This window comes from Malaclemys terrapin, chromosome 8 (assembly GCF_027887155.1).
Source record: "Malaclemys terrapin pileata isolate rMalTer1 chromosome 8, rMalTer1.hap1, whole genome shotgun sequence".
In the NCBI taxonomy this organism is placed as follows: Eukaryota; Metazoa; Chordata; order Testudines; family Emydidae; genus Malaclemys; species Malaclemys terrapin.
Window position 1 is genome coordinate 52,304,170 of NC_071512.1, and position 27,984 is coordinate 52,332,153.

At 46.3% G+C, this 27,984-nt stretch overlaps 1 protein-coding gene across 3 annotated transcripts in view; it reads right to left on the bottom strand.

The window, feature by feature from the left end:
- LOC128841738 (quinone oxidoreductase-like protein 2) overlaps window positions 1-9,599 on the bottom strand; it is a 41,851-nt gene extending 32,252 nt beyond the window's left edge. For 2 of the 3 annotated variants that reach the window (XM_054037104.1, XM_054037106.1), the window contains exons 1-3: window positions 9,533-9,599; window positions 8,214-8,370; window positions 5,637-5,733 (exon numbers count right to left, since the gene is read on the bottom strand). In XM_054037104.1, coding sequence (XP_053893079.1) covers window positions 5,637-5,733; window positions 8,214-8,370; window positions 9,533-9,576 — 298 coding nt within the window. In that variant the 5' untranslated portion in view covers window positions 9,577-9,599. The remainder of the gene's footprint in view (window positions 1-5,636; window positions 5,734-8,213; window positions 8,371-9,532) is intronic. The other variant, XM_054037105.1, reaches the window with a different exon arrangement.
- Between the last annotated feature and the right edge of the window lie 18,385 nt (window positions 9,600-27,984).

A 27,984-nucleotide genomic window follows, 5' to 3' on the forward strand; every position in this document is an offset into this window, starting at 1 on the left:
TACTCCCACTGGCTGGCAAAGATAGTGCAGTGCTTGGAAAAGACTGAAATGTCAAATTTCAGAGTAGCAGCCGTGTTAGTCTGTATCCGCAAAAAGAAGAACAGGAGTACTTGTGGCACCTTAGAGACTAACAAATTTATTAGAGCATAAGCTTTCGTGGACTACAGCCCACTTCTTCGGATGCATATAGAATGGAACATATATTGAGGAGATATATATACACACATACAGAGAGCATGAACAGGTGGGAGTTGTCTTACCAACTCTGAGAGGCCAATTAATTAAGAGAAAAAAAACTTTTGAAGTGATAATCAAGATAGCCCAGTACAGACAGTGTGATAAGAAGTGTGAGAATACTTACAAGGGGAGGTAGAGTCAATGTTTGTAATGGCTCAGCCATTCCCAGTCCTTATTCAAACCGGAGTTGATTGTGTCTAGTTTGCATATCAATTCTAGCTCAGCAGTCTCTCGTTGGAGTCTGGTTTTGAAGTTTTTCTGTTGTAATATAGCCACCCGCAGGTCTGTCACTGAATGACCAGACAGGTTAAAGTGTTCTCCCACTAGTTTTTGAGTATTTTGATTCCTGATGTCAGATTTGTGTCCATTAATTCTTTTGCGTAGAGACTGTCCGGTTTGGCCAATGTACATGGCAGAGGGGCATTGCTGGCACATGATGGCATATATCACATTGGTAGATGTGCAGGTGAACGAGCCCCTGATGGTATGGCTGATGTGATTAGGTCCTATGATGATGTCACTTGAATAGATATGTGGACAGAGTTGGCATCGGGGTTTGTTACAAGGATAGGTTCCTGGGTTAGTGGTTTTGTTCAGTGATGTGTGGTTGCTGGTGAGTATTTGCTTTAGGTTGGGGGGGGGTGTCTGTAAGCGAGGACAGGTCTGTCTCCCAAGATCTGTGAGAGTAAAGGATCATCTTTCAGGATAGGTTGTAGATCTCTGATGATGCGCTGGAGAGGTTTTAGTTGGGGGCTGAAGGTGACAGCTAGTGGTGTTCTGTTATTTTCTTTGTTGGGCCTGTCTTGTAGGAGGTGACTTCTGGGTACTCGTCTGGCTCTGTCAATCTGTTTTTTCACTTCAGCAGGTGGGTATTGTAGTTTTAAGAATGCTTGATAGAGATCTTGTAGGTGCTTGTCTCTATCCGAGGGATTGGAGCAAATGCGGTTATATCGTAGAGCTTGGCTGTAGACAATGGATCGTGTGGTGTGTCTTGGATGGAAGCTGGAGGCATGTAGGTAAGTGTAGCAGTCAGTAGGTTTCCGGTATAGGGTGGTATTTATGTGACCATCGCTTATTAGCACAGTAGTGTCCAGGAATTGGACCGCTTGTGTGGATTGATCTAGGCTGAGGTTGATGGTGGGATGGAAATTATTGAAATCATGGTGAAATTCCTCAAGGGCTTCTTTTCCATGGGTCCAGATGATGAAGATGTCATCAATGTAGCGCAAGTAGAGTAGGGGCGTTAGGGGACGAGAGCTAAGGAAGCGTTGTTCTAAGTCAGCTATAAAAATGTTGGCATATTGTGGGGCCATGCGGGTACCCATAGCAGTGCCGCTGACTTGAAGGTATATATTGTCCCCAAATGTGAAATAGTTGTGGGTGAGGACAAAATCACAAAGTTCAGCCACCAGGTTAGCTGTGACATTATCAGGGATACTGTTCCTGATAGCTTGTAGTCCATCTTTGTGTGGAATATTGGTGTAGAGGGCTTCTACGTCCATAGTGGCCAGGATGGTGTTTTCTGGAAGATCACCGATGGATTGTAGTTTCCTCAGGAAGTCAGTGGTGTCTCGAAGATAGCTGGGAGTGCTGGTAGCGTAGGGTCTGAGGAGAGAGTCTACATAACCAGACAAGCCTGATGTTAGGGTGCCAATGCCTGAGATGATGGGGCGTCCAGGATATCCAGGTTTATGGATCTTGGGTAGCAAATAGAATATCCCTGGTCGGGGTTCTAGGCATGTGTCTGTACAGATTTGTTCCTGTTCTTTGTCAGGGAGTTTTTTTAGCAGATGGTGTAGTTTCTTTAGGTAATCCTCATTGGGATCAGAGGATAATGGCCTGTAGAATGTGGTGTTAGAGAGCTGTCTAGCAGCCTGTTGGTCATATTCCAATTTATTCATGATGACGACAGCACCTCCTTGGTCAGCCTTTTTGATTATGATGTCAGGGTTGTTTCTGAGGCTGTAGATGGCGTTGTGTTCAGCATTGCTAAAACCTCTCCAGCGCATCATCAGAGATCTACAACCTATCCTGAAAGATGATCCTTTACTCTCTCAGATCTTGGGAGACAGACCTGTCCTCGCTTACAGACACCCCCCCAACCTAAAGCAAATACTCACCAGCAACCACACATCACTGTACAAAACCACTAACCCAGGAACCTATCCTTGTAACAAACCCCGATGCCAACTCTGTCCACATATCTATTCAAGTGACATCATCATAGGACCTAATCACATCAGCCATACCATCAGGGGCTCGTTCACCTGCACATCTACCAATGTGATATATGCCATCATGTGCCAGCAATGCCCCTCTGCCATGTACATTGGCCAAACCGGACAGTCTCTACGCAAAAAAATTAATGGACACAAATCTGACATCAGGAATCAAAATACTCAAAAACCAGTGGGAGAACACTTTAACCTGTCTGGTCATTCAGTGACAGACCTGCGGGTGGCTATATTACAACAGAAAAACTTCAAAACCAGACTCCAACGAGAGACTGCTGAGCTAGAATTGATATGCAAACTAGACACAATCAACTCCGGTTTGAATAAGGACTGGGAATGGCTGAGCCATTACAAACATTGACTCTACCTCCCCTTGTAAGTATTCTCACACTTCTTATCAAACTGTCTGTACTGGGCTATCTTGATTATCACTTCAAAAGTTTTTTTTCTCTTAATTGGCCTCTCAGAGTTGGTAAGACAACTCCCACCTGTTCATGCTCTCTGTATGTGTGTATATATATCTCCTCAATATATGTTCCATTCTATATGCATCCGAAGAAGTGGGCTGTAGTCCACGAAAGCTTATGCTCTAATAAATTTGTTAGTCTCTAAGGTGCCACAAGTACTCCGGTTCTTCTTTTTGTGAAATGTCAAAGGAGAGCTCTGTGTAAGCTTGGAGGCTTGTCTCTCTCCCCAACAGAAGTTGGTCCAATCAAAGATACGACCTCACCCACCAGGTCTCTCCAAAGATGATCAGAGTCCAGCTGCTCCTTGATTTTTAACTCTGAAAATGACCGTATTTGCCAGATTACCAATCCCCAGATAATCCATGATGGCACAGGTTTGCATACAACATATGGGATACAGCCAGCATTTGAAGGCTGCATTAGAGAAGATTTTAGAAGCAAGCTGCTAGGAGGCCAGAAGGTGGCACTGTGGGAACACAGACTGATAAAACAGTACTGGATAAATGGACGGAAGGAGAGTAGAAGTAAGGACTTTTCTAAAATCATCATAAAGTAAAAGCTACGTGGCTGTCTTTCTTCAGAGGGGTTCTTATTGCACCAGTGGGACTGTCAGCTCCCAGGCTGGCAAGGGCTGAAGGAGATATTCAAGCCTGAAGGTTTTAGTGCAGCAAACAAACACAGCAGAGGTGCTGCATGTTCACCGCTACAAGAACAGGAGGTTCGGTGGTTGGGGGCAGGAGGAATTCAGCAAGAGGAGGGCATATGCCTAGAATGTCAAGCATTCATCCAAACAGCTGTTTGGCGGCGCTCTGGGAGGGAGAGGGAGGAGCGGGGACACAGCGCGCTCAGAGGAGGAGGCGGGGAAGAGGTGGGGCAGGGATTTGGGGAAGGGGGTGGAATGGGGGTGGGGTGGAGGCAGAGCAGGGGTGGGAAGAGACAGGGTGGGAACTTGGGGGAAGGAGTGGAGTGGAGACAGAGGCGGGTCAAGCACCCACTGGCAGGAGCCAGGGCCGGCTCCAGGCACCAGCTTAACAAGCAGGTGCTTGGGGCGGCCAAGGGAGAGGGGCGGCACCTGCGGCAATTTGGGGATGGCAGGTCCCTCACTCCCTCTAGGAGCGAAGGACCTGTCGCTGAACTGCCGCCGCTGATCGCGGCTTTTCCCCCCCCGCAATTGCCGGCGCTGCTCGTGGCTTTTTTTTTTTTTTTTCTGCACGCTTGGGGCGGCAGAAATGCTGGAGCCAGCCCTGGCAGGAGCAGAAGTCGGCGCCTATGCCTCTGTACGCTGGGGTTTTCTAGGGGGTACATCAACTCATCTAGATATTTGCCTAGTTTTACAACAGGTTACATAAAAAGCACTAGCGAAGTCAGTACAAATTAAAAGTTCATATAACGACTTGTTTATACTGCTCTATATACTATACACTGAAATGTAAGTACAATATTTCTATTCCAATTGATTTTATAATTATATGGTAAAAAATGAGAAAGTAAGCAAGTTTTCAGTAACAGGGTGCTGTGACACTTTTGTATTTTTATGTCTGATTTTGCAAGTAAGTATTTTTTAAGTAAGGTGAAACTTGGGGGTAGGCAAGACAAATCAGACTCCTGAAAGGGGTACAGTAGTCTGGAAAGGTTGGGAGCCACTGCTTTAAAGGGCAGCATGGTAACCTGGACTGCATTGGTGGGTGCTATGAATTACTGAGTTCTAACCCCAGTTCTGCCTTTGAGTTGCCAAGCAACCTTGGGCAAGGCACATGGACAGGGTGAGACACACAGAGGCGATCTGTAAAGTGCGTTTCATTATACTTACCAACCTCTCATCCAGCATCATCATGAGGATTAATTAGTTAAGCTTTGCCCAGCGCTTTGAAAATACAAAGCTCTGTATAACTTATGTAGGAGGTGATACGAGACTGGTGGCCATAGTGAGGTCTTGTCTATGCTAGGAAAATCCATCAGGGTAGAATGAGCACATTTAAATTTATATGATCTAAACCTGGCTTAAAGGTGATAGATGCAAAACATGTGTTAGCTGGATGTGGTTAACCATAAAGTTGTGGCAGAGCTTAATTTGTAATGAAAGAGGTGCTGGGCTCAAGCAATTAGGTGCTGGGGCTCAAGCACATTTTTTACATTCATAACTGATGCAGCCCTGGCACATATTAAGCACTGTGCTGGAGGCAGGGATACACAGAGCAGCATGACAGTATACAAAAACAAGAAACGGATCGCCACAAGGAGGCAGCACTTGGGCGAATACACATCCCACTTACTGTGGGCCATTCTCTTTGTGGAAGGACAAAGGAATAGTGAGTGTTAAGAATGGGAAGTCCATCCCAATCCCCTTATGCCTGGGAATGTCTGGGAAAACATATTTAAATATTTTCTTCCTTATAATTAGCCAGTAGGACATGAGGACATCCACCACAAGGCTGTTGGTCTGACTCCAGTCAAGGTCAGAAAGGTACACAATTTGTTTCCATCTTCTGGCTCTTCAGTTGCCTATATTAAATGAGTGAGGAGGTCTCAGCCTGGTTCCTAATGGATAGGGTGTTCATGACGCACAAAAACACCACCCCAATTGGTGTTAATTCATCAAACGCTATGCTGCACCTACTCCATAGCTTTATTCCCCTGCGCTGTCCCCAGCACTAAATTCACTCAGAATTAAACACAGATCAGACAGACTCCTACTTACCAGGAGTGAATGGAAGACAATGCTTCTCCTGGTACAGACCCTTACAGGCCAAGATATCTGCAAAATTTACTCCACAGTAATGGACGCCAACCCTGACCTGCAAGAGAGAATGGAACCTTTCAAGCAATAGAAACATTTTAAACAGATGACTTCACTGCACTGGCATTTTAAAACAGCTCTCCCCTTTCCCAGGTACTTCCATAGTCCCCATTACCACGGTATTTGAGCACATCACAATCCTTCATGTGTTTCTCCTCACAACACCCCTGGGAGGAAGGGCAAGGCTATTATCCCCATTATACAGATGGGGACTTGAGGCACAAAGAAGCTGAGTGACTTATCCAAGGCCACACAGGATGTCTGTGGCAGAGCAGGAAATCAAATCGCAGTCCTTCTAGTACCAGGCCAGAATCCAACCCACTGGCCCATCCCTCCCTCAAAAGACTCCCATGTTTTCTGAGGCACAGACCAGATCCTCAGCTGGTATAAACCAGGATAGTTCCACTGATTTTATTGGAGCTATGCAGATTTACACCAGCGGAGGAGTTGGCCCCCAGTGTTTTGGTGGAAGATAGTATCCACTGAACAGCAGTTACTATCTCAGGATACTTTTCTATTATGTACTACTTTACTATTCTTTTAACAGGCTTATTTCTTTGACACGCTCCTCAGCGCACCCAGAACTGTCAGCCACTGTGCTACTTCTGCCTCAGCAAGACAGCTTTGCTGGAGCTTGGACTGGACATCAGCACCCTGCCAGAAGCATCCGTCAACTTCACCAGCAAACTCTTTGAGACTGACAATCTTAACCTGGCCTTGCAGGGAACATCCAGCGAACCCCAGTTCCCAAGTTCCCCAGAGACGTCTCTGTTGTATCCAGTCCCTCTCACTGGACTCCCACTGAAATTATTACGTTTACTGCCTCCAAAGAGACAGCGTACATGCCAGCCTGTTCGGACTCATGCTCCACTTCAATACACAGCACTGAGATGGTTTATAGTAAAAACTAAGAATACGTTTATTAATAAAGAATGTAAGAATGTAAGCAATACAGAGTAAAGCTAAACAGAAAATGGTTACAAGCAAAATAAAATAAAACATGCTTTTTAGCATCCAAGACTTAACTATAGCAAGCCACAATATTTGCCTAAACAACTTTCTCACTTACATCAAGCTACTACATCTCTAGCCCCTCTGGCTAAGTGATGGATAACTAAGGAGTTGTCTCCTTTTTATAGTCCAATAAACCTTTGAAATGTATTCCTCTGAATACATTCCACAGGCAAACAAGCAAAACAACTTTCCTTTGTCTAGGACAACTTGTTTATCAAGTCTGCCCCCAGAACAGATTTTTAGGAACACATTTCCAGCGCATATACATAACTGTTTACACACCATCCGTACACATCACGCAATGCTATTCATGACCAGTGTGTCACCAGTTCTTATAGGATACCTCACTTAATACACTTTTATAGTACAATAATATTCTATACAATCAATTGATACAGGGGTGTCTGGACCCTGATTGTCACCGTTTTGTTATCAGCTGTTCATTTCAATCGGCTTCTCTGTGCCTTCACAGAATACATTATTTGTGTACACACGAGCACTAAGCATTGGACTATGGATTTTCACCTTATTTTACCTGATCCTAGTGCTGATACAATAATAATTAGCACTTGGGCTTTCCTTGATCAAAGTGCAGTACAACCATGAAATAAGCCTCTCACCAGCTCTGTGAGGTATGGATTGCCACCATATTACAGACAGGGAACCTGAGACTCAGATGGGAAGGGACTTAACTAAAGTCACTCAGCCTTTGATCCAGTGGTTGTTTTAAAGTCCCAAACCATCCTCTTTCTTACTGAATTCTTCTCCTTTCTAATCTGCACACACCCTTCATCTCTAAAGCTCTTATTATTTAGGGAGGAAGTGTGGCCTAGTGGCTGGAGCTCTAGACTGGGACTCAGGGGCTCTGCATTCTAATCCTGGCTCTGCCACTAGTCTGCTGGGTGACTTTGGGCAAATCAATTTCACCTCTATGTGCCTCAGTTTCCTCATATGTAAAAGGGAGATAATGATACTGACTCCTTTGTAAAGTGTGTTGAGCTCTAACGATGAAAAGATTGTTGTATTATTACTGCAGTAGAATCTAGAGGCTCTGTTGTGCTAGGCACTGCACGAACAGTCCCTGTTTTGAAGAGCTTGCAATGTAAACGGTCAAGACAGACCAAGACCGGGACGGGAAATGGATTTTGGATTGTGGGTGACAGTGAGGAGAGAGTGAGGGAGACTAAGTGAGGAGGAGGGTGCTGTAGTAGAAGTGAGAAATGATCAGGGCACAAATCAGGGGTGGGCAGATGGTGAAGAGGAAGAGCAGATCTTGGAGATGTCTAAGAGGAAAAACCAGCAGGATTTACCAATAGCATTGATGTAGGGGAAAGAAACCAAGAGGACTAGCACAGGACTTCAAGGCTGTGAGCCTGAGACACAGGGATGTAGGTGGGTTTGCCAGCTAAGGGATATTAGATTATTTGAAATAATCAGCAATTCTGCACATCTCAATCACAGTACCTCATGGGGCTGCAGAGAAGGGGATGGGAGGTTCCTAATAATCAATGGCTTTGTCAGCTCAGTGCACAGCACTGCTCGATAGTTCCGGCAGGACTGCGATAGGATGTCATTGTTCAGGGAGGACAATCCCAGAAGCTGTTTACCTGAAGCACTGCTCCTGCAACAAAAGAGTAAGCACTAGTGTTATACTGCGCTGTGTTGCCACCTTCCCACCCCAGAAGCAGCTGCATTTCATAAAGCATTTTGGTTATAAAAGATATTGAAAGTACTTTATACAGCAAAGACTGCTGACTGTACATAGGAGATTGCCTATAACCTCTCCATAAAGTGGTTGAACTTGCATTACTCTTAATTTTAAAAACAAAGTGGGAGAGAAGTTTACTGCTGATGAAAGACTCCAATAACACTGGATCCAATAGTACTTAGACCTCCAGGGCAGGGACTGTTCTTGGTTATTATATATTTGTACAGTGCCTAGCACAATGAGGCTGCTCTAGGTACAACCTAAATAATAAGCCACCACCACCCTGATTTGAGCTAAGTATGGTGCAGGTGGTGAAATCTAACCACTGCCATTTCTTAACACCTTTTGTCCCTAAGACAAGGCTGCCTGGGGTTACCTGAGATTTCTCTGCTGGAGGAGAAGAGGCTGCCCTCTGCTCAGTGTCAAAGTCTCCCATGTGCCTACTCCTAGATTTTCTTTGTAACCCTGTCACTGCAATAGCAGCAGTACTGCCAAACCTCAAGAACTCAAAAAGCATGAAAAAAGCATGAGATTATATATATATATATATATATGCACCTATAAAAATTGGGGCAGGGTGTTTTTATTTGCCTCCTGGGTTCAGAGCTTTTAGGGGTTCTCAGGCCCTGTTTTCAGGCTTTTCTCCACAACCAGGAGAGCTAGAAACTTACTTTAACGGGAAAAGGCGCAAAACTGTTATTTCTCACCTAATCCCAAGATCCCAAGAAGCTAAACGCCTTTAAAAACAAACCACATGTTGCAAGAGTTGGCAGCCCATCCCTCCCGGCAGGAAAGCCCCAGCACCGTCCCGCTCTCTGCACGGGATGGGAGGCGTGAGCCCAGAGAGGTGGAACTTCAGGGGGGTCTGCGGCTGGGAGCTCAGGAGGGGCGGGAGTGAGCAGAGCTGGGGCTCCGAGGGAGCACAGGAGGTGCAGGGCGCGGTTGGGGGGAGCGCGGCCGGGGCGGTGCAGGACCGGGGTCGCGAGCAGCCGAGGGTGCGGGAAGCCGGCGGGGCGGCGCACGGCTGGAAGAGGGGGCTGCCCCGGGGCCGCTGGAAGGGGAGCCGCGCTCAGACCTGCCGCGCTGCAGCCGAAGCAGCCCCGCCAGCGGCGCCGTCATGCTCTTCCGCGCCGGGCAGCCTGCGCTGGCTTCCGGGGAGTGAACACCGCCCCAAGCGCCTTTAACAAGGACTGCCGGCAGCTCCGTCCCGACCCCGCCTCCGCGGCCCGGGAGCGCCCGCCCCTCTCCGGGGATCCCTCCTGCCGGGCTGCGCCGCCCCCGCTGAGCGCCCTGCCTCGTGCCGAGTCTGGATCCCACCCAGCCCTGCTTCCGCACCCCCGGCTCTGGGCAGCAGGTGTAACGTCACGAAACACAACCCTCCCGTTTTGCTACTGCCGCTACACCGGGCCCTGCTCTGCTGCTGTCCCCACCTTGCAGCGCCAGGGCCCCTGCCCCAGTTTCCCGACCCTGCCTTTTGACCTGGGTCAGCAAGGAGGAGAGAAACTTACTTAACTGGGGGGGGGGAGGGGCAATACTTTGCATATATGCTCTTACTCAGCAGTTCTCAACCAGGGGTCCCAGGGCCCCCCGGGGGAACGCGAGCAGGTTTCTGTGGCTCCGTCAAAATAAACCAGAGAGCGGGGCCCGCGTTAGACTCGCTGGGGCGTGGGGAAGAAAGCTGAAGCATGAGCAACTTAATTGCGGGATCCCCTATGGCTTGGGGCCCTGGGCAATTGCCCTGCTTGCCACCCTCTAATGCCCTAGGGCCGGGGGTCGTGAGGTCATTACATGGGGGGTTGTGAGATGTCAACTTCCACCCCAAACCCCACTTGCCTCCAGCATTTATAATGGTGTTAAATATATTAAAAAGTGTGTTTAATTTATTAGAGGGGTCGCACTCAGAGCTTGCGATGTGAAAGGGGTCTCCAGTAAAAAAGTTTGAGACTCACTGCTGTAGAGTTACCAGACATCTGGTTTTCGACCAGAACACCCAGTTAAAAAGGGACCCTGGTGGCTGTGGTCAGCACAACTGACCGGGTGGCCATTAAAAGTCCAGTTGCAGCACAGCAGTGCTAAGGCAGGTTCCCTGGCTCCACACAGCTCCCGGCAGCAACCGGCATGTCCCTACAGCCCCTAAGTGCAGGTGTGATCAGGGAAGCTCCATGTGCTGCCCCCCGCCCTGAGCACTGCCTCCGCTGCTCCCCTGGGCCCGGAACTGAGGCCAATGAGAATGCAGGGATGGCGCCTGCGGGCGTGGGCACCGCGCAGAGCTGCCTGTCCGCACCTCCACCTAGAGGCCAGACATGGTGGCAGCTTCCAGAAGCAGCGCAGAGCCAGGGCAGGCAGGGAGCCTGCTGCCAACCAGAAGCCACCTGAGGTAAGCGCTGCCCAGCCAGAGCCCACACCACAAACCCCCTGCCCCAGGTCGGAACCTCCTCCTGCACCCTAACTCCCTCCCAGACCCCCACCTGTACCCAAACCCTCTGTCCCAGCTGGAGCCCTCTTCCGCACCCTGAATTCCTCATTTCTGGCTCCACTCCAGAGCCTGCACCCCAACCCCCTGAGCCAGCCTGGTAAAAATGAGTGAGAGTGGGGGCCTGGAGTCAGTGGGGTCAGGGCCTCAGAGAAGGGGTGGGGCCTCAGGGAAGGGTGCGGGGAAAGGGTGTTCAGTTTTGTGCAATTAGAAAGTTGGCAACCCTATAATGCCGTCACTGGCCCTGGCTTTTAATCTATTGGATATGCAGAAAAACAGTTGTTGTGGGCCTTGGAGTTTTTATAGCATGTGGGGTGAGGGGGGCTCAGAAAGTAAAAGGTTGAGAACCCCTGTTCTACCTCCTAGAAAGACCCTGGGGAGGGGGTATATGCATAAGGCACCTGGGGACAGAGCCTCAAAGTTGTTTAGGCTCCAAACTTGCTCCCCATCCCTACCCTGAGGTCAGAGCCAGCCACTGCACATGGCAAGTGTTGACTCAGGGGAAGGCCAGGGCAGGGAGAGGTGAAGACTGTAAACAGCGCAGCAGGTCTGCCTGTCCTTCTGAGACCTCTCCATCATAGACTCTTCCCCATAGCTGAAGCAGAAGACAGGGCGTAGCAGGGAAGAGCAGACCTCAGATGGGGTGGCGTGGCGGAGCGGCGGGTTCTTAGTCCAAACATTGTGGTGACATGCAGGGAAAGTTCAGGCCAGTGCTTCTTTATTCCAAACCAGCTCTCCTGCCTCAAGAAAAGGTGTTTTCTCTCATTTTAAAACCACTCCAGGGGAAGACAACTTCCTGGTGGTCCCAGTGTTGCTTGCGCCTAGATTAAAGCACAGTTTAACTGTTTAACTACAGGAACTTTAGAACAGTATTTTTGCCACATGCTTCCATCCAGTTCTCAAAGCTCTTTGCAAAACTAATGAAGCAGCACACATACACCACCCGAGCACCTGTGAGGGAGGGAAGCGTCACCATTTTACAACAGCCGTGATTTTCTCATTCTCTCACCAGTGCATTGGCAGCAGTACAGCTCAACAGTGGGAGCACTAGTGGAGACAGGCTGCCAACATTTTAACCACTGTGTCAACAGCATCCAGTGGGATCAGTGTCCAGAACTGGCGTATGTAGTGGCTGGAAGTTTCCTGCTAACTGGCGGAGATGGGAAAGCTGTAATGTACCCAACCTGGGCCATGGTATATCTTGATTTAGAATGCAAAATAACTTTGACCAATTGGAGAATTGGTCTGAAATCAAAAAGATGAAATTCAATAAAGATAAGTGCAAAGGACTGCACTTAGAAAGAAAAAGTCAAATGCACAACTACAAAATGGGCGGTAGTACTGCTGGACGGGATCTGGGAGTTATAGTGGATCACTAATTGAATATGAGTCAACAATGCGATGCAGTTGCAAAAAAGGCTAAAGCAATTCTGGGGTATATTAACAGGAGTGTTGTATGTAAGGCATGGGCAATAATTGTCCCGCCTCCTTGACAGTGGTAAGGCCTCAGCTGGAGAACTGTGTCCAGTTCTGGGGACCACACTTTAAGAAAAATGAGGACATGTTGGAGAGAGTCCAGAGGAGAACAAAAGTGATAAAAGGCATAGAAAACCTGACTTTTGAGGAAAGGTTAAAAAACTGGGCAAGTTTAGTCTTGAAAAAAGAAGACAGAGGAGAGACATGACAAAAGTCTTCAGATGTTGAGGCCTGTTATAGAAAGGATGGTGATCAGTTGTTGCTCAGGTCCACAGAAAGTAGGACAAGTCATGGACTTAATCTTCAGCAAGGGAGATTTAGGTTAGATATTAGAAAAAAACATGCTAACAAGGATTATTAGGTACTGGAATAGGCTTCCATGGGAGGTTGTGGAATTCACCAATGGAGGCTTTTAAGAACAGGTTGGACAAACAACTGTCAGGAATGATCTAGGTATACTTGGTCCTGCCTCAGCACACGGGACTGGACTAGATGACCTCTTGAGATCCCTTCCAGCCCTACAGCTGTGTGGTTCTATACACTGATTCCCACTGTGCTCAATTTATCACCACCACAAAGCACTCATTCAGCACAAAGTAGCTCTTGTGTTCCTCACCCCTTGATACCAGAGCATAGGCAACGTACAGCACACCCTCATTCCAACCAGTCCCTGATGAGGTCGGGCCACCTGGTGGCTATTGGTTTGGCAGCATTGTGTGAACTTCCACTGGGTGGTGCTCTTCCTGCTGCCCTTGAACTTAAGCAAGAGGGCCTTGTGGTTCTGAAAATGCCATCTCTCAAGTGAGACATGAAGCCAGTGTCATCCTCACCATTTCTGTTCATTGACGATCCCCTGGAGTTTTTCATCTGAGTAGGTCTTATGCCTATCTATATTCCCCCCGCAGTCTCAGTTGGATACTATTGTGTTATTATTATGATGTATTTGCATCATGGTCAATGTGCCAGGGTTGTGTTAGGGACTGCATGAACATGGAAAGATGTGGTCCCTGCCCCAAAGAGAGCCCAGCCTGTTTTAAGACAAGACACTACAAGTGAATATAACCAACAAAAGGAGGGGATGAGAGAAGGTGACAAAGGTAACAATGGTTACGTAAACAACAAGGAGTCTGGTGGCACCTTAGAGACTAACAGATTTATTTGGGCATAAGCTTTCTTGGGTAAAAACCTCACTTCTTCATATGCATAGAGTGAAAGTTACAGATGCAGGCATTATGTACTGACACATGGAGAGCAGAGAGTTACTTGGCAAGTGGAGAACCAGTGTTGACAGGGCCAATTCAATCAGGGTGGATGTAGTCCACTCCCAATAATAGATGAGGAGGTGTCAATGGTTACATAGATTAGCTCTGAGCAGTTTGGCAACATTAAGGCACTTAGAGATATTTTTAATTACTATAAGATACCTGTTTTATTTAGATTGGCAATCCCCATTGCATTATCAGCTGGCAATTCCCTACCGGCATCCCAATCGTAATGGCCCTTGAGAAAGGATTTGAAGGTGGAGAGGGTATTGGCTTGAGGTGAGTGGTCCATGCATAAAGAGCAGTGGGGAAGACAGCTCAGAGATATTTGTAGGGAAAGTAGACAGATGGGCGGCTGAGGCATGCAATCCTTTTTAAAAGCAATAATTCAGTTTGAGCAGAGGGCTGATGCTGGATGCCTGTTTCTTCTAGTGTTGCTTATTCAAGGCTGGCAGCAGGTGGACAGTGATTAGGGTGACCAGATGTCCCGATTTTATAGGGACAGTCCCAATTTTAGGGTATTTTTCTTATATAGGCTCCTATTACCCCCACCCCATGTCCTGATTTTTCACATTTGCTGTCTGGTCACCGTAATGGTGATGCACTTCTGAGCGGGAGCACAGAGAGATTTTTGGCTCTTTGTGTGCTGCAGCGATTGAGAGATTCACAGGAGCCACCCACTGAATCTGATGTGCCCTTTTCAGTCACTAGAGGGTGATACAGAACAAGTTTTAAATGCATATATCAGCACATTAAGGACAAGTGTGGACAAGGCCTATGTTTGTGTGAAATACTGTGCTTCCACCAGTCTCTTTGCAGGAATATCTGACAGTGTCATCAGCTATAACTGATACGATTAGTGTGCACCATCATTTATAGCAGAGAAGTGCCAGTTTTACAGACGGGAAAACTGAGAAACAGAAATTAATCAACTTACCAGAGGTCACAGAGTGAGTCTGTACAGAGCCAGGAAGGAATGAAATCCAAGTCTGCTGACTCTCAATCCTCTGATTCAGCCACGAGACCATCTTTTCCCTCGGGGGAGCTTTCATTCTAAAATCTAACTTTCACTTGCTTACAACTCTCTGAGGAAAATCTTCCTTTTGTTCTGAAACATCTTGTGCTTGATCTCATCCCCGAAAGCAAAAGAGAATGTTCATGAAAATCTGTTCAGCCATTTACTTGTTATATTAATGGGGTGGGGAGGAGAGGTTTTCAACTGATTATTTTCAGATCTTCTTCCAATTTTTCATTATCCCAGGCAGGGTCGCCCAGAGGATTCAGGGGGCCTGGGGCAAAGCAATTTTAGGGGCCCCTTCCATAAAAAAAAGTTGCAATATTATAGAATACTATATTCTCCTGGGGGCCCATGTGGGCCTGGGGCAAATTGCCCCATTTGCCCCCCCCCCCCCCGGTGGCCCTGATCCAAGGGTGTACGGTTTTAAAATATCATATGTGGCCTGGAGGGAGTCCTCTTTGAGGAACATATGCTATCTCTAATCTGAAGCAATTGGGTTTTAAAATATCAGTTATGGCCATGTGAGAAGTAATGTTCCAAGCATATGACTCAGATCCCTGGAAAATGCTGTGCAGTGAGGAAGACATCCTATGAGGTTCCCAGGCCCCCATCTCTGCAGCTTTGTCCCCTAAGTGGGACAGGCCTGCACAACTGATATAGGCTGGTGGATTAGCAGGAGACTCAGGCCCAAATTTCACAGAACCTTGATCAGACCCTCTGATTTCATCCCAAGTACCTCTTCTCTGCACCCTGGCTTACTCCTGTGCCAGGCTGCCTATCCCTCTGCAGCTCCCCCCTCTTATCTCCTCAGAGGGTAGGAGCATTGATTCTGGTTTCTGAATGTAAAGCCCTATATCTATCCACAGAACAGGTACTGGCGTGGGCAGCATCTGTGTAATCAAGCCATCCCCCATGCTGTCCTACCAACATGCATTAGCCTCTACCTAGGCAGGGTCATTTCAAGGGCTGGGAGAAGCATTCAGTCTCTGTGGCCCATTCTGTGGTATGTACTGGACACTTCCTTGCTGCAATCTTCCATTAGAAGTCCACCAGCTCATTTCATACCAGCAATAAGCAACCATCCAGTAATAATGGTTTTCTGTCCCTGCCACTGTGGACTGCACATAAACCAGGGACATAGATATGAAAGGCTCTGTATTGTTACCTGGCCAGTGAGTACTCGGACGTTTTCACTGTAGCGTTTATGCTTCCCTCCTCTAACCAGTGGAGGGTTTTACTGCTATTTTACCTGGAATAAAAGCAGGGACTGCCAAATAAAGTTTTCCAGGAGCGACTGTGAATCAGTTTATGAGGACTATCTGGGGACTGAGCCAGCATTTCTTGGCTAGTGTACTAGGAAACAAGGTTGTCAGTACTGTTAGCTCTTGAAACAACTTAAAAGGAATATAATACAGGATCAACTTCATCCCCAGTGCAACACTACTAACTTCAGTAGAATTACAGCAAGGATAAATTTGTCCCATTGCATTCAGTAAAGCGGCTTAATTAGGCAAAGGCTCAGTTTATTTATTTTGTATCATTTTTATTAACCACCACTTAAAATTGCAATGAAGGTCAGAAAAGTGGCCATAAAAATGGCAGCCTCTAATCGTCTGCTACCTGCGTCTTTGAGTTATAGCCGCTCCCCTTATGAACAAAATCCTTTACTCCTCCCTGCCCTGCCAAGCCCATACAGCTACAGGCAGAGTGAACTGGATTCTTTCCTGCCTCTCATATTAACAACATTGTCAGCTGCATTCAAAGTGCAGAATCTTTATTACTGGGGAGGCAAAAAGAACGTGGCTGGATTTTCAGATGCTGGGGTGCCGTGAGTTAGAAAAATTCTTCTTTTGATTGGCCAGCTGAGCAAATTTGATCCCCCAAAATGTCATTTCTTTGGCTATAACAGCACTCCATTTTTTTCTAAATCACATTAGGCACTTCCCTCTCTTTTCAAAGAGTATTGGTAAGACTTGGTTATCTAGTATTCCTTACAGACATTAACAGTGCCTGGGAAACCAATACAGTCCCTTTGGAAATATTATATACGCAGTAGAGCCTCAGAGTTATGGACACCAGAGTTACAAACTGACCAGTCACCTACACACCTCATTTGGAACTGGAAGATTCCAATCAGGCAGCAGCAGAGATTTAAAAAAAAAAGCAAATACAGTACAGTACTGTGTTAAACATAAACTATTAAAAAACAAAGAGAAAGTTTAAAAAAAAAGATTTGACACAGTAAGAAAACTGTTTCTGTGTATGTTTCATTTCAGTTAAGATGGTTAAAAGTAGCATTTTTCTTCTGCATAGAAGAATCTCCATTCCTGTTCATAACTCTGAGGTTCTACTGTATTGGACTAGCATAAAGGTATTTGGTACACAGCTCTCTACCTCACAGGGGTGTTGTGAGGATAAATATATTAAAGAATATGAAGTGTTCAGATGCTACAGTAATGAGGGCCATGCAACACCATAGACAGATATCAAAATCATAGGTAAGGCTGTGAGTTTGTCACGGAAGTCATGGATTCTGTGACTTTTGGGGACCTCTGTGATTTCTGCAGTGGCCGGTGCGACTGGTCCGGGGGCTGCCTGAGCAGCTCGGGCAACCCCTGGGCCAGCTGCACTGGCTGCTGCTTGGGCAGTCTTGGGCCACCCCATCCCCCCCGCTCCGCCCCCAGCAGCAGCAGAAGTTTGGGTGTGGGAGGTGGTGAGGGCTCTGGATGGTGCTTACTTGGGGGAGCTCCCTGGAAGCAGCACCATGTCCCTCCCTCCCTCAGCTCCTAGCTCTGCATGCTGCCATCGCCCCCGCAGCTCCCATTGGCTCTGGTTCCTGGCCAATGGGAGCTGCAGAGCCAGCACTTGGGGGGCCAGCGTGCAGAGCTAGGAGCTGAGGGAGGGAGTAGGGACATGTCACCACTTCTGGGGAGCCTCAAGGAGACGGGTAGGGAGCCTGCCAGCCCTGCCATCTCCCCCCCAATGGCCCCCAGACGGTGCCCCCCAAGCACCTGTGGCACCCCCCAGACTGCCCCTCCCTGAGCACCCACAGTGCCCCCTCCCCAAGCACCCGTGGCACCCCCTGGCTGCCCCCCATGAACACCCACAGCAAACCCTCCCCCCAAAAAAAATTTAGTTAGGGGTATATAGTACAAGTCACATATATGGACAGGTCACAGGCCGTGAATTTTTGTGTACTGCCCATGACCTGTTCATGACTTTTACTAAAAATACCCGTGACTAAAACATAGCCTTAATCATAGGCCCTCTGGCTCCTGGTCTGCCGTGTCTGGGAATGACCTGAGTTATCATCATAGTGCTGGCAGATCCCTAAAGATAAATCGCTGTGAAGTGTAAGAAGGAGAGCATGTGTATGTGGTGCATCAAGGAAGGGGCCTGGAGTCCAAACTGCTGATTTCTCCCTTGGTCACTGTATTGCCACGTGACCATAGGTAAGTCACAGCTTCCTCATTTGTAAAATGGCGGGGTAATAATGATCCTGTTTGACAGAATGAGTTGTGAGGCTTAATTCATATCTGCAGACTCCTTGGAGACCTTTTCACTCAAAGAGGACCTGAAATGGAAAAGCAAAGTACAATTCTGATTATGGGACTCTGACATGGTGTCCACACGTGGCATTTACAAGCAGGTGTTTCTTATGAAATGCTTAAAACTAGGGCTGTTGATTAATCGCAGTTAACTCATGTGATTAATTCAAAAAACTTAATCGTCATTAATCGCAGTTTTAATCGCACTGTTAAACAATAGAATACCAATTGAAATTTATTAAATAGTTTGGATGCTTTTCTACATTTTCAAATATATTGATTTCAGTTACAACACAGAATACAAAGTATACAGTACTCACTTTATATTATTTTTATTACAAATATTTGCACTATAAAAATGATAAACAAAAGAAATAGTATTTTTCAATTCACCTCATACAAGTACCACAGTGCAATCTCTTTATCGTGAAAGCACAACTTACAAATGTAGATTTTTGTTGTTGTTATATAACTGCTCTCAAAAACCAAACAATGTAAAACTTTAGAGCCTACAAGTCCACTCAGTCATACTTTTTGTTCAGCCAATCGCTAAGAGAAACAAGTTAGTTTACATTTATGGGAGATAATACTTCCTGCTTCTTATTTACAATGTCACCTGAAAGTGAGAACAGGCACTTTTGTAGCTGGCATTGCAAGGTATTTACATGCCAGATCTGCTAAACATTCATATGCCCCTTCATGCTTTTCCCACCATTCCAGAGGACATGCTTCCATGCTGATGACGCCCATTAAAAAAATAATGCATTAATTAAATTTGTGACTGAACTCCTTGGGGGAGAATTATATGTCCCCTGCTCTATGTTTTACCCGCATTCTGCCATATATTTCATGTTATAACAGTCTCGGATGATGACCCAGCATGTTAAGTATCAGAGGGGTAGCTGTGTTAGTCTGAATCTGTAAAAAGCAACAGAGGGTCCTGTGGCATCTTTGAGACTAACAGAAGTACTGGGAGCATAAGCTTTCGTGGGTAAGAACCTCACTTCTTCAGATGCAAGTAATGGAAATCTCCAGAGGCAGGTATATATCAGTGTGGAGATAAGGAGGTTAGTTCAATCAGGGAGGGTGAGGTGCTCTGCTAGCAGTTGAGGTGTGACCACCAAGGGAGGAGAAACTGTTTCTGTAGTTGGATAGCCATTCACAGTCTTTGTTTAATCCTGATCTGATGGTGTCAAATTTGCAAATGAACTGGAGCTCAGCAGTTTCTCTTTGGAGTCTGGTCCTGAAGTTTTTTTGCTGTAAGATGGCTACCTTTACATCTGCTATTGTGTGGCCAGGGAGGTTGAAGTGTTCTCCTACAGGTTTTTGTATATTGCCATTCCTGATATCTGACTTGTGTCCATTTATCCTCTTGCGTAGTGACTGTCCAGTTTGGCCAATGTACATAGCAGAGGGGCATTGCTGGCATATGATGGCATATATAACATTGGTGGACGTGCAGGTGAATGAGCCGGTGATGTTGTAGCTGATCTGGTTAGGTCCAGTGATGGTGTTGCTGGTATAGATATGTGGGCAGAGTTGGCATCGAGGTTTGTTGCATGGGTTGGTTCCTGAGTTAGAGTTGTTATGGTGCGGTGCGTGGTTGCTGGTGAGAATATGCTTAAGGTTGGCAGGTTGTCTGTGGGCGAAGACTGGCCTGCCTCCCAAGGTCTGTGAAAGTGAGGGATCATTGTCCAGGATGGGTTGTAGATCACTGATGATGCGTTGGAGAGGTTTAAGCTGAGGACTGTAGGTGATGGCCAGTGGAGTTCTGTTGGTTTCTCTTCTGGGCCTGTCTTGTAGCAGGAGGCTTCTGGGTACACGTCTGGCTCTGTTGATTTGTTTCTTTATTTCCTTGTGTGGGTATCGTAGTTTTGAGAATGCTTGGTGAAGATCTTGTAGGTGTTGGTCTCTGTCTGAGGGGTTGGAGCAGATGCGATTGTACCTCAGTGCTTGGCTGTAGACGATGGATCGTGTGGTGTGACCGGGGTGGAAGCTGGAGGTATGAAGGTAGGCATAGCGGTCGGTGGGTTTTCGGTATAGGGTGGTGTTAATGTGGCCATCGCTTATTTGTACGGTGGTGTCCAGGAAGTGGACCTCCCGTGTAGATTGGTCCAGGCTGAGGTTGATGGTGGGGTGGAAGCTGTTGAAAGCATGGTGGAATTCTTCCAGGGTCTCCTTCCCATGGGTCCAGATGATGAAGATGTCATCAATATAGCGTAGGTAGAGAAGGGGCATGAGTGGACGAGAGCTGAGGAAGCGTTGTTCCAGGTCAACCATAAAAATGTTGGCATATTGTGGGGCCATGCGGGTGCCCATAGCGGACCCAGCATGTTGTTCATTTTAAGAACACTTTCACTGCAGATTTGACAAAACACAAAGAAGGTACCAATGTGAGATTTCTATAGATAGCTACAGCACTCGATCCAAGATTTAAGAATCTGAAGTGCCTTCCAAAATCTGATTGGGACGGGGTGTGGAGCATACCTTCAGAAGTCTTAAAAGAGCAACACTCCAATGCAGAAATAACAGAACCTGAACCACCAAAAAAGAAAATCAACTTTCTGCTGGTAGCATCTGACTCGGATGATGATAATGAACATGCGTTGGTCTGCACTGCTTTGGATTGTTATTGAGCAGAACCTGTCGTCAGCATGGACGCATGTCCTCTGGAAGGGTGGTTGAAGCATGAAGGGACATATGAATTTTTAGCGCATCTGGCACGTAAATATCTTGCAATCCCAGCTACAACAGTGCCATGCAAACACCTGTTCGCACTTTCAGGTGACATTGTGAACAAGCACCAGGCAGCATTATGTCCTGCAAATGTAAACAAATTTGTTTATCTGAGCGATTGTCTGAACAAGAAGTAGGACTGAGTGGACTTGTAGGCTCTAAAGTTTTACGCTTTTATTTTTGCACGCAGTTACTTTTTTGTACATAATTCTACATTTGTAAGTTCATGATAAAGAGATTGCACTATAGTACTTGCATTAAGAGAATTGAAAAATACTATTTCTTTTATTTTACAGTGCAAATATTTATAATAAAAAATAAATATAAAGTGAGCACTGTACACTTTGTATTCTGTGTTGTAATTGAAATCAATATATTTGAAAATGTGGAAAACACAAAAATATTTATATAAATAGTATTCTATTATTGTTTAGTAGCATGATTAATCGTGATTAATTTTTTTAATTGCTTGACAGCCCTACTTAAAACTTTTTCCTACACTGATGCTTTCACTGTCTCTGGCTCAGTATCATGCACATCTCCTAAATCTTCTCTTTGGATCCCTAGATCCTGGTCAGACTATGCAGGCTAAAGAATTGGTGCCACCCATGCCTCTGAACAACCCCTTCATGATGGATTACAAATTCCTATTTCAACACTCAATTCCTCCTCTCCCACATAAATCGGGGGTTCGCACTTTTCATTCTAAACAAGGCTCAATTATAGTAATGCCTAAGAGCCCCAGTCATGAGCCAGGATCCCATTGTGCTAGGTGCTGTACAAACAGAACAAGAAGCTCCCTGCCCTAAGAGTTTACAATCTAAGTAAAAGTGTAAGCAGCTTGGGCATAGGCACCAACTTTTCAAACTGCCAGGGGGGTGCTCTGGCTCTGCCCCAGGCCCCGCCCCTACTCAACCCCTTCTCACAAGGCCCTGCCCCACTCTTCCCGCCTCCCCACCACTTCCCACCCAGTTCCGCCCCTTCCCCCCAAGTGTGCTGTGTCCTCAGTTTCCCCCCCCCATCCCTCCCAGCCTTCCTGCACACGGCGAAACAGCTGGTTGCAGTGGGCGGGCGGGAGGCGTGGGGATGGATGGGGGACGCGCTGATCTGTGGAACTGCCAGCGGGCAGGAGGCGCTGGGGGGGGAGCTGATGGTGGGCTGCCAGTGAGTGCAGAGCACCCACCATTTTTCCCCCATGGATGCTCCAGCCCCAGAGCACCCATGGAGTCAGCACTTATGGCTGTGGGTTGACTTGGGGATTGGGACCTCTCAGGGGGTCGCGAGGTTATTACATGGGAGGTGATGAGCTGTCAGCCTCCACCCCAAACCCTGCTTTGCCTCCAGCATTTATAATGGTGTTAAATATATTAAAAAGTATTTTTAATTTATTAGGGGGGTCACACTCAGAGCCTTGCTATGTGAAAGGTGTCACCAGTACAAAAGTTTGAGAACCACTGACTTAACAGGACTTGGGTTCATTGGCTAAAAAAGTTCTATACATGGTCTAGCTACTGGAGGTGAACAAAGACAATGCCATTTGCATGGATTACTCAGCTAGGATATGTTCTGTCCCTTTCTGCCACCACCTCCTTGAAGCTGCTGCCTTGTGCTCCATATTCTGTTTGTTTATTTTTTAAGAGAGAGCTGGTTGGGAAATGTGGGGGAGGGGAGAGAGCAATGTGCAAGTTTTCCTCCTGTTTTTTTTTTTTTTTTTTGCTGGATTTTCATTTTCTGATCACCTCTGTTTTATAGATGCCGCCATCGTCATTCGGTTCTGGTTATAAACTGTTCATGGCAGAGTGGAGCTTCTGATGTCCCTCATGCATCTATTTTTAGTGAAGTACATCTCAGGGGCAGACCAAATGAGGCTATTTGTGTTTCTGTTCACTGTATTTGCAAGCAATGCTTTCTCTTTATCTTAACAGAAGATAAATGTAAATGTTTGTCCCAGTCTTTAGTCACCATAGCAAAGGAAGAGAAAACATATGTACAGGAAACACAGAAAGCAATAGTAGAGATAAAAAGAGTAAATTAACATTACCGTCATTGTAGGAAACCCATTAGAGGTCAGAGAAACTTGTGTTCCTACTAACCTGGATCTTCCGTGATTACTCAGTCCTCAGTCAAGTCTTTCTCTAACTTGCACCTCATTGGAGCCCTATGGAAAAATAGGGACACACAACTTGATAGTTTCTTGTTAACTTCATTTCTGGACTGAAGGCAAAACCCAAACTATTCTGGCTGACCTCTAGCCAATGAATCCATTTTATCAACTCAGCTCCGCATTCTAGAACCTCCTCACTCACACATACACAGGCAAGACTCCTGGGACATTATCTCAGCATTTCCTGCCATCAACTCCAGAATGTCTTGGGTACCAGCTTTCTCACAGAAAGGGCCAGTTGAAAAGCCATGTTTTAGATGACAGTCCAACATCTCCTTGGGAACCAACGTGTGAAGAGAAGACTGTCAGGTCTGTCAAATTATTCTTGCCTTTACTTGTTAAAGAGGATTTAACGAAAGGATTTTACTGATCTATTGTGAAGGTTGCTGGAGGCTGGATGCTTTACTTTAAAAGGTAAGGGCAGCAACATTCCATCAGGAAGGCAGCACATATTAAAAGGAGACAAATAAACCAAAACAAGTCCATTGGGCTTAATATCAAGCTAATTGTTTCTGACTAGTTCTTTTTTCCATCTGTAGATTCCTGACACTTTCACTTTCAAGGTGAAATGAAATGATGCAAAACTACAAGGAAGTAACATGTCCACCAAACTGAATGGACCTGTAGGTGAGTCAAGAGGCTCATCTTATTTTCCAAGCAAGAATAAATCCCATCTCTACTTCCCTGTTTCAGTGTATGATCTGCACCACCCCTCCCTTCCCCCGCTCCCCCTAAAAAGTTTCACCCCTTCCTACTGAGGTGGAGGTTTGGTCACCACTCGTGCCGTTGAGGCATGTTATCATGAGCTCACGAAACAGAGGAGATCCAAGTGTTGAGAGAGCAAGTTATCACAAGTTTCAGAGTGGTAGCCGTGTTAATCTGTATCAGCAAAAACAATGAGGAGTCCTTGTGGCACCCTAGAAACTAACAAATGTATTTGGGCATAAGCTTTCGTGAGCTACAGCCCACTTCATCAGATGCATGAAGTGAAAAATACAGTAAGAAGAATATATATTATACCACATGAAAAGATGGGAGTTGCCTTACCAAGTGGGAGGTCAGTGCTAAGGAGGCCAATTCAATTAATGTGAAAGTGGCCTATTCTCAACATTGGCTATCCAACTACAGAAACAGTTTCTCCTCCCTTGGTGTTCACACCTCAACTGCTAGCAGAGCACCTCACCCTCCCTGATTGAACTAACCTCGTTATCTCCACACTGATTTATACCTGCCTCTGGAGATTTCCATTACTTGCATCTGAAGAAGTGAGGTTCTTACCCACGAAAGCTTATGCTCCCAATACTTCTGTTAGTCTCAAAGGTGCCACAGGACCCTCTGTTGCTATTCTCAACAGTTGACAAGAAAGAGTGGATACCAAGGGAGGGAAAATTTCTTTTGTAGTGCTAACGAGGCCAATGCAATCAAGATGGATGTCGCCCATTTCCAACAGTTGACAAGAAGGTGTGAGTATCAGCAGAGGGAAAATTACTTTTTGTAGTGACCCATCCACTCCCAGTTTTTATTCAGGTCTAATTTGATGGTGTCCAATTTGCAAATTAATTCCAGTTCTGCAGTTTCTCATTGGAGTCTATTTTTGAAGTTTTTTTTTTGTTGAAGAATTGCCACTTTTAAGTCTGTTATTGAGTGTCCAGGGAGATTGAACTGTTCGCCTACTGGTTTTTGAATGTTACAATTCTTGATGTCTGATTTGTGTCCATTTATTCGTTTGCATAGAGACTGTCTGGTTTACAACTGCTTAATGTGATGACAGTCCAATTTACCCCATTCCGCTCCCCCACATATTTCCTAGTGGCTCCCAACGCGCTCCCCCTTCCCTAGTTACTCCCATAGGGTTCAAGTGGACCACCTTATTTGCATTTCCTTCCCCTGGTATCATAGTAACAATTACACAAGAACTGTCCCTACAGGTAGATGGGTATGTTTTTGCAATTGTGGATAAATATGGGCTAGCCTCCTGATTTAATACTGAAGGCCATTATTCTGACCAAGCATCTCTCACAATATCCATTAACATTATTAACTGAGCATTTTGAATACCTACATAAACTTCTTCCCATGTTAATCTTCTGATGCTATCCCCCTCTCATGTCACCAGGTCCCCTGCCCAATGAGTTAATTGCAAGTTTACTTCTACTGCTGTCCTCCACCCTATGGCAACTGCTGATAGTTGCTGTGCCATTAATTCATTAATTTGTTGTTGAAATTTCACATTTTGACTTACTAATTGTTTGGTTACCCACTCGTTCCCCCGATTCCATGTACCCAGCATAGTGTTCCCCGCTGCCCACAATCCTCTTTTCTGATGATGATTCCAGGTGTGTCCCCTCACCCACCAATTGAATTGTTGTTTCAATCCTTTTATGTACATACTACAATTAGGATGAATTTGGTCCACCCACCATTCCTTGGGGCGTACCACCCATGTGATAGAGTGAAAGGACACGTTAAAAAGTGCTGGCTGCACCCACTCCAACAATGGCTCCCATACCTTTGCTCGTCGGGGAATATTCTCGGCTAACGTTTTCAGGACTGGTGTCTGCTTTCACATCCTAGCAATAGGACACTATCACCTTAACATAGTGGGACACACAAGGTTGGAAGGGGGAAGATGCTGAGCAATGGGGAACAGCTGAGAGCTACAAAAGTACATGAGTGTGAGTGGGTGAGAGAGAGAGAGAGAGAGAAAGAGAAAGATCCTGATAAAATCAGACCAGAGGTTACCCTGAAGATCCTGCTCTGTCCATTAGTGAAAACTATAATTTTGCTAAAATGACACCATGGGGCTAAGTATGTGGCATAAAATATTTTAGACTTACTAACATTTGGAGGTTAAAACAAAACATTGGTGGAGAAGCCATGTTATGAAAATACCTTCTTAGGAATGGAAGGTGGAATGGGAGGAACAAGCCTTTTGAACATATAATTTGGAGATACATCAAGCTTTGTTAGGACTCATCTATGCACCACTGAAGTCAATAGGAGCATTGACATTGAGTTCAGTGAGAGTAGGAGCAATCCCTTATTGCTGTTGTTCTATTTCCCTGCTTCCTATTCCAGCACTAAGCCTGAATTAAAAAAAAAAAAAAAACCCACACTGCAGCTTCTTTTGTGAGGTAGAAATTCTGTCAGCATGTGTATCCTGGAGGCAGTTGGCATGAGATGAAGGGAACAGCAGCAGCTAGAACTGGGACGTGGTTCTTTAATATTTAACCTCCTCTAGCATTAGGTTTTTTAATCAGTTTGTGTGTTATCCTCCATCCCAGTTCAAAGAAGGTTTTTCCCCTGGAGATTTCAGATCTTGGTTCCAGGGGCAAGGAGAACAGAGGACTCTGCCTGAAGGCTTCAGGGTGTGAATGTGGCCTCAATTACTCCAGTGTAATCAGGAAGAAATGGCTCCATTGAAGTAGGTAGAATTGAAGCAACATACATGAGATTAGAATCAGGCCCAATATCCGTTCCAGGAGGAGTCTCAGATCTTGGTAGCAGGGTAAGATCCATCCATAAGGAGTTCAGATCCCTCAGCTGAGGGATGGTCGCCCCTGAATATATCAAATCTCTTCCCAGGAAGATGGTCTGAAGTCTTATCTTTTCAGTTCAGGGTTGTGTATCTCATTTTCTGCTTCAAGATGTGGAACTATTGGATTTAATGGCAATAGATCAGGGGTGGGCAAACTATGGCCAGCGGGCCGGATCCGGTCTGTCAGGGCTTTGGATCCGGCCCGTGGGATTGCCACCCCCGTGGTGCTGTGGGCCGCAGGCCGCTCCTGGAAGCAGCTGGCACCACGTCCCTGTGGCCCCTGGGGGGGGGAGGGTGCAGAGGGCACCGCGCGCTGCCCTTGCCTGCAGGCACTGCCCCCTGCAGCTCCCATTGTCCGGGAATAGGGAGCCTGTCTTAGCCCCACTGCATGCTGCTGCCACCTCCGCGCCACTCCAGGTAAGCGGCAGCAGGCCGGAGCCCGCACCCCAACCCCCTGCCCTCAGCCCCCAGCCCCCTGCCGCACCCCTCCTGCATCCAAATCCCCTGCCCTGAGCCCCCTGCCGTACCCCGCACCCAACCCCCTGCCCTAAACCCCCTTGTACACCCCACACCCTCCTGCACCCCAACTCCCTGCCCTGAGCCCCTCATACATCTTGCACCCTCCTGCGCCCTAACCCCCTGCCCTGAGCCTTCTCGTACATCCCTCACCCCTCCTCCATCCCAACCCCTTGCCCTGAGCCACTTCCTGCACACTGCACCCCCTCCCACATCCCACACTCCCTCCTGCTCCCCATTCCTACATTCATGGCCCTGCATGCAATTTCTCCACCCAGATGTGGCCCTTGGGCCAAAAAGTTTGCCCACCCCTGCAATAGATATACAGGTCTCTTCAGAGTTTAATCTAAGTTTGACTAGGACTCCAGCCCTAGTGTAGGTTCCCTGATAAACTTGATGTTAACATAGTACATCAGCTAAGGGGTCTGTTCTCCCACTTACATATAGGGAATTCCATGCATGTGGCTTGCATTACTATAAATTTATGCCTGCGTAAATCCCCCATGCATTATTGGCAGAGTAGACTCCCAACTCAAAACAGCTGAGCTGATGAGTATGAAATCCTGGTGTCTCTGATTTCTAGGACATCTTTATTTACTGTATACATCTATTTTTGCTACCATCAGGCCTGCAAAGTCAGCTTTACTATTTTTGTCATCCCTGACATTATTCTTCTTTTTATTATTATTATTTTATTATTTTATTTATTTTATTATTTATATTGCACCAAAAGTGTTTTATACTATGTTAACTGCCAAAAACAAGATTCTTGCTCTTAGGAACAGATAGATAAATA